General features: G+C 45.5%; 1 protein-coding gene across 1 annotated transcript in view; it reads left to right on the top strand.

Annotated features, from left to right (window-relative positions):
* The window catches only part of T265_05227 (hypothetical protein), a gene marked incomplete at both ends in the record, with an annotated part of 52,516 nt that overhangs the window by 9,227 nt on the left and 34,984 nt on the right, over window positions 1–8,305 (top strand). Inside the window, one exon of the mRNA XM_009170182.1 lies at window positions 3,947–4,508. Within this exon, the coding sequence (XP_009168446.1) occupies window positions 3,947–4,508 (562 nt within the window). The remainder of the gene's footprint in view (window positions 1–3,946; window positions 4,509–8,305) is intronic.

Here is an 8,305-nt window from a genome sequence, read left to right as displayed (position 1 = left end):
ATGTATATATATATATAATATAGTGCACATGTACACGGGACAGCCTGGAAACAAGACGGAGGCTACCTGAGATGGTCACACATTCATTCAGCAAATCGGTCGATTTCATGGCTGACCGGGCGACAGCTGTTCTACACTAACTGGTAACTCGTAAAATAGGTGGAAAACCTTTCCTCACCTACCCCAAGATATCCTGTTTACTTTATGTAGCTTTCAACATCCACCAACCTAAAATTACCCTTGTCTCTCTGGGTGCCCTCACTTTCTTTCGTTTTTTCATCGGCTTTGTGTGAGCTATCGTGTCTTGCTTGGTCTTCTGTGACTTTAACCTAGTTAAAGTGATGGATGAAAACGGGTGGATCCTGGACAAGAAACCATTCGGATCCAACCAAGTCTAAACAAGGGTCGTCGCTGGTTTTACTGGCTGTTGTTTTGACAGACTTCTATATTATTCCCAGGCCAGATGTCTTTTCAAAGTCACTTTCCACTACTCAGTCAAACAACTGTCAAAAACGTATGATGAAGTGCCTCCGAGCGACTTTCCAACGCATTTGTTTCGAAGAACATCCTCCGCGACATCAACCCAACACTGACCTTCTGTGTAGTATTGCTCATAAAATAAATCTCAAATCTCCTCAACTACCAACAAATCAATAAGTAGCTCAGTGGGAGAATAAACTTCATCCGATGAGTGAAACTTCCTCTGAGAAGTCGTTGCTCGAAGAGTCAGTCAACACGTGTGACCGCGTGATGTGGATCCCGTGATTAAAGGATGAGCGGCGCTATATCCTGTCTAAGTGCGAGTTAATCACACTGCTGATCAGCCGCTCGTAGCCGAATGGTTAAGTGTTCAAACTACTAGCCGGTAGGTCGCGAGTTCGAGACTCTTCGGAGTTTTGTGAGATGCCCACTGTTGATGATTCCCAATAAGGATGAAACAGCTGTACAGTGATTCTCGGCTTTTCAGCATAGATTGGCTTCACTTACAGGACGAAATCTCCACAAGAAAGTAAACTGTCTGAAAGACAGACTCAACTAAATCCAGAGTCCTCATATGCGTCAAACATTCGTTTACAGGAAATTACAAACAGTTGCATCACTGAAGTTCTGATTTCCCGTGTGCATCCAGTCAGCAGATGATTCAGAATGACCCACGAGCCTTTTAAAAACTATGGGCATCCAGTGCCGTTTTTACCAACAGAAGCGGTGTGCTTGAGATATGAACAAATGAATTATGTGTGAAAGGAAGAAGGCTTTCGCTGCGGAGTATTTATTCGGAAATGCCAACTGACCGGTTACAGACCATTGAACAGGGAAGCAAAACTCTAATTTGCATCTTATTTACAAAAACTGGACACCCATCTTCTCCCGAACGGGTCTTTTTGAACTTTCCTGGGGATTCACTGACTCCGGTCATTCCTCGCTCAAATCCAATCAAATGTTACAAAGTGACTCCACGAATTCCGCAACAGGTCTCCCCTTTTCAATAGACGCAAAGCGAAATTCCACGAACCACACATACTACTCGCGTGCCTCTCCATCAGTAGTATCACCGTTACCGAGTAAGGAGTACACTTAGAGCCATATGATTAGTTTCACTTTACTTCAGTTCAACAGATACTGACCATGTTCCAACTGCTACAGTTTCGGTCACCGGAATTAAAGGAGAACAGAGGATATGTAGCCAAACATTGGAAGCGATGACACAGTCAATCAGTTCTGAAACTAGGCAGCTACGCATTGAATGTGATAGCCTGGATGCATGAGCTCCACTGGCTGTGCGATTGACAGTCAAGAACTCAGGTCCCCGGGTCTCCATCCGGGGAGTCGACAGTTAACAATCCGGCTGATTTTACTCATTGGTGTTTTGAAACTTCGCTTTTAGATCGCAGACTGTCCATCCTTGCATGTGGAGTACGGGCTCTAAGCAGCGTAAACCGTGGGTAGCTCATCCACCGTGGGAAGTTTCTTCTTTCCATCTGGCGTACCTCAGCATCGCCAGTCCGGTATTCCCACCAGACCCGACCAGTGTTTCGGGGACACCAATGGTCAAACAGTGGCAGCTTTCGTATGCGTCCTGCGTGCATAGGCCACGTTTCTGATCCACAAGATCATTTGGGTCGCACTTCTGCCCTTGACAGGCAAACTGATATGACGCCACGGATGTCAGACTTCAATAAGAGCTGTCCTAACAGAGAGTACAAACACTGAAAGCTGAAATGTGGACCATATACTTTGGGTGAGTATGGAGGGGGTGCGGGCTGTGAGGCACGATGAACGAAGAGCTGCAATGGTGAATGACGCTTCCCGGCTACCCAGGTAGGGGAAATGGGCTTTTCCAGGTTCGCAAAATTTCGAGTTTTTGACTCAAAAGGGGGGGGGGGGGACTTTTTTGAGCCAACGACTCAATAGTCTGTGCCGCTTTGCTGCCCAAGGGTTGGCCTAACCCGTAGGCTCAGGAACTAAGGTACAGTTGTTTCCTTCCTGATGTTACTCCGCATAGCAGGGCCATATTCAGCTTTTGTAGATTTCAAGTGTATTTCGAGTGTATTGTACAATTCGCCGGCAGTCACCGTCAACCATTGGACAATCGGAGTGTGGGCTTTTCAAGACTACCCTTTTCTAATTTGGCTTTCTTCGGGGGAAGAGAGCATCATTGTTTCCGTAAATATGGGAATGCAGGTCGCCTAAAGGAAACAACTCACTGCTTTCATGCCCTTGTCGAAGAGGGCGCCTAAAGGAAACAACTCACTGCTTTCATAACCTTGTCGCAGAGGACAGTACGAATTTACCGTTATTTCTAGCATTGAGACTCACGGCTCTTCGTTCAGCTGCTCTCCTTCGACCTCCACGTCGCATCCTGTTTTGAAAGTTTCTCGCTTCCTCAAAATAACTTGTTTCAGGCTGGTTGCTGTGTATTACAAGGTCACGTAAGGGGATAAACAATACAACTCAGTACTTCGGCTAACTGCCTTGTGCTCCAAAAATCCCTATCCTCTTCAAATTGAAAAATTTCCAACCAAAGTCTTCTAACCGACACCAATCTCGTTACAATCCTTTGTAATTTACTACTCATAAGTTTGCTAAAAATCCATCGACAGCCCACGACTTGAAACCAAATTGCACGAAATTAGCGAATATACACTCATTTGCAAACCAATTTGGTTCTTTCGAGAGACTCACCTGGAACCCAGCTGAATCTCTCGTTTATGATGTTCTCGTTACAATCCTGTGCAGACTTCAAGCACAACTGAGGGACAAAGACACTGAAAGTATCCATTTATGCCTCTGTTTTTTATATGAAGCAAGCAAGAGGTACCGACTGCAGGTGAACAATGGACACGGATAACTGATAAATGTATATTTTCTCCAGCCTACAGGGCTTTTTTCGTTTGGAGAGGGGGCGTACACAACATACAATGCACTGTCTATTCTTACCAAGTACATACATTCAATTAGTCCTGACTTTCAGCCCGAATCTATGGCTACTGTCATTTTGAGGCGTATCTTTATTCCCGCAACACGAATTATTGATTTTCCCGAGAAGTGACTGGCTTGCTGGATACTGTTATGGGAACGTGATTCTACTGCTGCCTCTGTTACAGACAAGGGCAGCGCTGGTGGAGAGTGGGCGATGGGGAGAAGTGACTGAATCCGATGGCTGTTTGTTCATCTATCTGTTCTCCAGACCGTCGCTAGTTTGCGGGTGTGTACTATCCTCGAATCTGATTGGTTAGTTCGTCATCCTCACCCAGACTCATACTCACGCTGCCTATGTGGACATGGGTAACACACCACTGGCTGAAGAATAGCTCATATATGAAAGAGGTGAAACGTTCACAGGTTTTCCCCGCGGTTAGCCGCTAAATTGTCTTCACCACATAGGTAGTTAGCCATTTTGTTGTGATGCTGCTATTCATCGACCAGGACGAACCACAACCGGCAGTTTTGTGCTGTTATATGTAAATTGAATAACAGTCGCGGAGTCTGTTACCCTAAGAAGATGACTGCCGAGCTATGTACGCAGACCTCACCATGCGATGTCGCCATAATACAAACGGCGACGACTATCGATCCAACAGGAAGTAGCCTTACGTCGAACAAATCACTAAGTGAGTTTGAACACGTCACGTCAGAGGTCCCTCCTATCGTGAACAAGACAACCGAACAGGATTTAGCCACTGTCAGTTACCCGCTGACCCCTGTACCTCACTTTGAATCCACGAGCAACGGTCAAACAAACGGGGACATTCAGCCCAGCAACAATTCGAGTGCGACACCATCTGTTCCGGCGGGGCTCGCCGATCCCATACCTGCTTCCCCATCCAGTGGATCGCTAGATCAAATGGAGACTAGTACCGCGGTTGCAGACCTGCTCAAAGGAGGCAAAAACATCTCACAAAACTCGGAAATTAATCAACTTACACCATCCACATTCGGTCTAAGTGGTCCCGGGGGACAGACAGAGCGAACTCGTTCTTCGCAGTCCAACAGTACCCAGAACAATGGTAAGCGAAGACTATTCGCAATCAGTCTATCTTTTCTGGTTTGGTAGGCGTACGACAGGTTACAATGCTGGATTACTGAAGCATAAGATAGTTCACTTTAAATTGTTTCCATATTCTTAGGCTGTCACAACGGGAAGGATCTAACAGCGCACTAAGCGCCCTTTGTTGGCGTTGCGTTCACTTCCCTTACCAAAGTGATCCTCCTTGAGTGGAGGGGTCCAGAATGGCGCGTCCCCCCCCCATAAAAAATTCTTCCGGCCCCTTATTCAAGCACCGTTTGAATAATTCTACTCGGACGCCGATTTTCAACAGCATTTTGTGGCCGGGATTTTGAATTTTCAAATGTGGACATTATGCTGTAAACAGTCATTCCAAGCTAAAACTCCAAGAAACACTGTATAGCTGTTCCAGCCTTACCGGAAGTTGTTAAGACTGTACTCTTACGGGACTATGTGGGATGCCAAACTTCCGGTTAGGGATGGATCGCTGTTTCATTCAAACGAAACTGCCCTAAGACTTCCCGGTTGGCTATTTTTGGACTAACCTTGGACTTGGGTGTGCGTGTTTATGGAAAGCTGAGTGGTTGGCCCATTATCTCGACCTTCACGACTAACTGATTAAACTCTTTGAAGGCAGTCCCTTTCCCCCTTGTGGAAAGTTTGGCTGAATTCTGGTAGGTAAGATCAAAGCTTAGTCAGTTGACTAAAATCAGGACAAAAGGCCGAATATAGACCTAAAAAGGCATTGAGTAAGCTTTTAAGTAGAAAAGACCGGGGTACTTTATGGAAAGGAGTATAGTTAATATGAAGAGCTGTCTTTTAGTCGTCAGCAAGGTTCATCAGGCCTGATCCTACAATATTCTATTTAAGACAGAGTTGCGGTTGCAACTGTCTATTTCAGACGCCCGTTCCGCTGGCTGAACGCTTTAAACACGAAGATGCTTATAGGTTTCATGATAATGGGCCATTTGATTGTGCTTACATCCGTTTGACGTCTTTTATTCGGGCTCCGCTTCTGTACGGAGTAGAACTTCGGTAGTCAAGGTCATCCGAGTGGCCAGCCAATCAGGGCGTGGTCATTCTTCTCACTACGTGGTTTTCAAGCTCTTTTGGCGATCCAGTCCAGTTGGTTTTCGCTGTACTTTGATTCTCACTTCCCACTGGGGCCACTGCTCATGCATAATCAAACAAAGTGCTAATTGCGAGCCCTCATTACGATCCTCACTTAAGATGAAAAGCTCAAGATACTGAGTGTTTCAAGCTCCATCTCGTTCTGTTCTTAAAATTAAACTCATAAATCCAAGCTCGGTGCTTGTTCATTTGACCTGGCACCTTCGTCATCTAGATTGATCCAACTATGCATCCCCTCTTCAGTTCTCAAACTTGTCCCTTAGTACGTCTCCATTATTGACTGGTGTGTAGCCTATCTCCGTCGTTAGGCAGTAATTTGTGTTCTTTTATTCGGCATGACCTACGAGGGCACATTCATTCACCAGTTCCTACCACCACTGCGTGAACACGAACACCTGTAGACACATGTCATCTGCCTGGACAAACACTTTTCCGTCCCCTACCCCTCCACGGCATGACCTGACCATTCGCCGTCGGCAGTACCATGCGGGACTAGAACAATAGATTATGAGGTGAACATAACACATTGTCTTCAATGGCTAAACCGACATCTCTTTCGTGGGATACTGCCCCGGATGGAATGGACCGCCTAACATGCTCTGTAACCAGGATAAAGCAATGACGTTTGGGCTCCAGGTTTTTGAATGGGGAAGAATTATCTGTTCGCCCCATTTCAGGCTTGTCCTGGAGGTGATCTGAACAGAATAAATGTGTAGTTACCGACTAAAACGGGAAGTGGTCATAATTTAACATTCTTGAATGTTGTCTGGACTTGTTATACTACTTAGAAGGTTGCTGAAAACTCTTCGACAGCCCACGACCGGTGTCGTCCTTCCTCTAGATCATCAGATAGATGCAGTCTTTGAGTTTCCTTCCTGCGCATATCTGATGAGCCCCAAGAAGGGCGAAACCAGTCGTGGGCTGTCGACGAATTTTCAGCAACCTTATGAGTAGTGCATTCCTTTAACTCTGTTTTGTTTGAACCCAAATTGGATTAGTATGTTTCATGTAGACAACAATGTTTTGCGACATCTCGAATATCGTACCACCTGGAACATGAGGCGACCTGATGCATCACATTCAGTTGAAGTGAACCGTCATAAAAAAAGAAATTTAGCCGGATCAGTTGGGTCTCCTGTCAAATTAGTGCCAATTTACTGTGCAATTAAGCGTCTCTGTCAAATTCTTTGATGTTCATTACTGTCGACTGGAAACTACTCATCAATGCGATGTATGAGCGGAACAGAGGGCCAACTAACTGAGATCTATTTGTATGGTGATGAAAACTTTGCAGCCATTGATCACGTGAAACGATAACTAGATGAATGAACCGGTGCATGCTCTCATCTTGGATGATCGATAACCGTAGGCAGAGTGCACGAGTCAATGAGCCAATAAACCGGCCTCCGGATGCTCGGGCCTGTGATTCAAATTCTGCCTAGATGTTCTTTCAGTCAGCGGTGAGTGAACCCGATGTGCTGGGTTTTCTATGGATCCTGGGGAATAAACTGTTTGGTTTTCCGTAAAAACCTATGTCGTATCAGGTGTCTGCTTTTTTGCCGTGAGTTAACTCTGCTGCTCTAAAGAGTTGCTGTTGCTGTTTCTGTGTGACTGTCACTACGATTGATGTGATATCGTTGACCGACGGAAATTTACACATATTCACCAACAAGGGAACAGAACATTCGAGAACTATCTACATCTCACACCTCATTGGCTAATGTGATCGCCCTGGATGATCGATAGCCGTAGACAGAGTGAACGTGCCCCCAATCACTGAGGTAAGCGAACCAATGAATAAGGCTAGGCCATTGTAGTTATGCACTAGCATACACAAGATACAAAGTAATGGATTACCAGTTCAGAATTATTACGGAAAGTTTTCATTCCTATGAGTGGGACTTGCCTTGACCCTTCAGAATTTCTGCAATTTGTCCTTGAAGTCACGTAGGATACTCGAAAGGAATTTGGGTCCATCAAGTCGGCAGACTGATGTTCGTCACTCTCCTAACTGTGACCGTCAAGTCATCAGTGAACAGCAATTTCAGGGTGGATTTTATCCATGAATAAATAGTCAGTTTTTCCCCAAATTATTTTTACCACCTGCTGTAGGTGACATTCAAGACTTCGATCTCTCAAAAGCTGTTAAAGCTAATCTGGTCAGGGAAAGGGGAGACCGAGGATCCACCTTTTTTCTAAAACTCACATGTATGGTGAAGTTAGTAAGACCGGAAACTGGCTGGAGTCTTCGTGGCCAATAGGACATCTTGAGTTTAAAGCCACCAGTAATCCATAAGTTGCACAAAAGATGAGTAGAACTACTATCTCTCGAGGAGCCAGTCAGCACGTGTGCCCACGTGATGTTGATTATACGAATGGAGGATGAACGTCGCTATATTCTGTGTAGGTGCGAGTTAATCACGTCGCTACTCAGCCACCCGGGGTTAGGAGGCCGAAGGTCCAATGCATGCTGTTAATGAACCCCATTGCGGATGAAACGGCTGTACACTGCCTCCCGGCTAACGAGCTACACAACTCAGTCTCTGACTAGGTTTATGGACATTTTGAAAGTCTCCCAACAAGGATTAAGTTGGCTGAGATTGTAGCACATGCAAGACTAGCGTAAATATCCACGTGTCATTAACACGTCGAGATTTGTTGCTGTGA

The sequence above is a fragment of the Opisthorchis viverrini genome (assembly GCF_000715545.1).
Source record: "Opisthorchis viverrini unplaced genomic scaffold opera_v5_95, whole genome shotgun sequence".
NCBI lineage: Eukaryota > Metazoa > Platyhelminthes > Trematoda > Opisthorchiida > Opisthorchiidae > Opisthorchis > Opisthorchis viverrini.
This window is presented reverse-complemented; position numbering and strand designations above follow the sequence as displayed.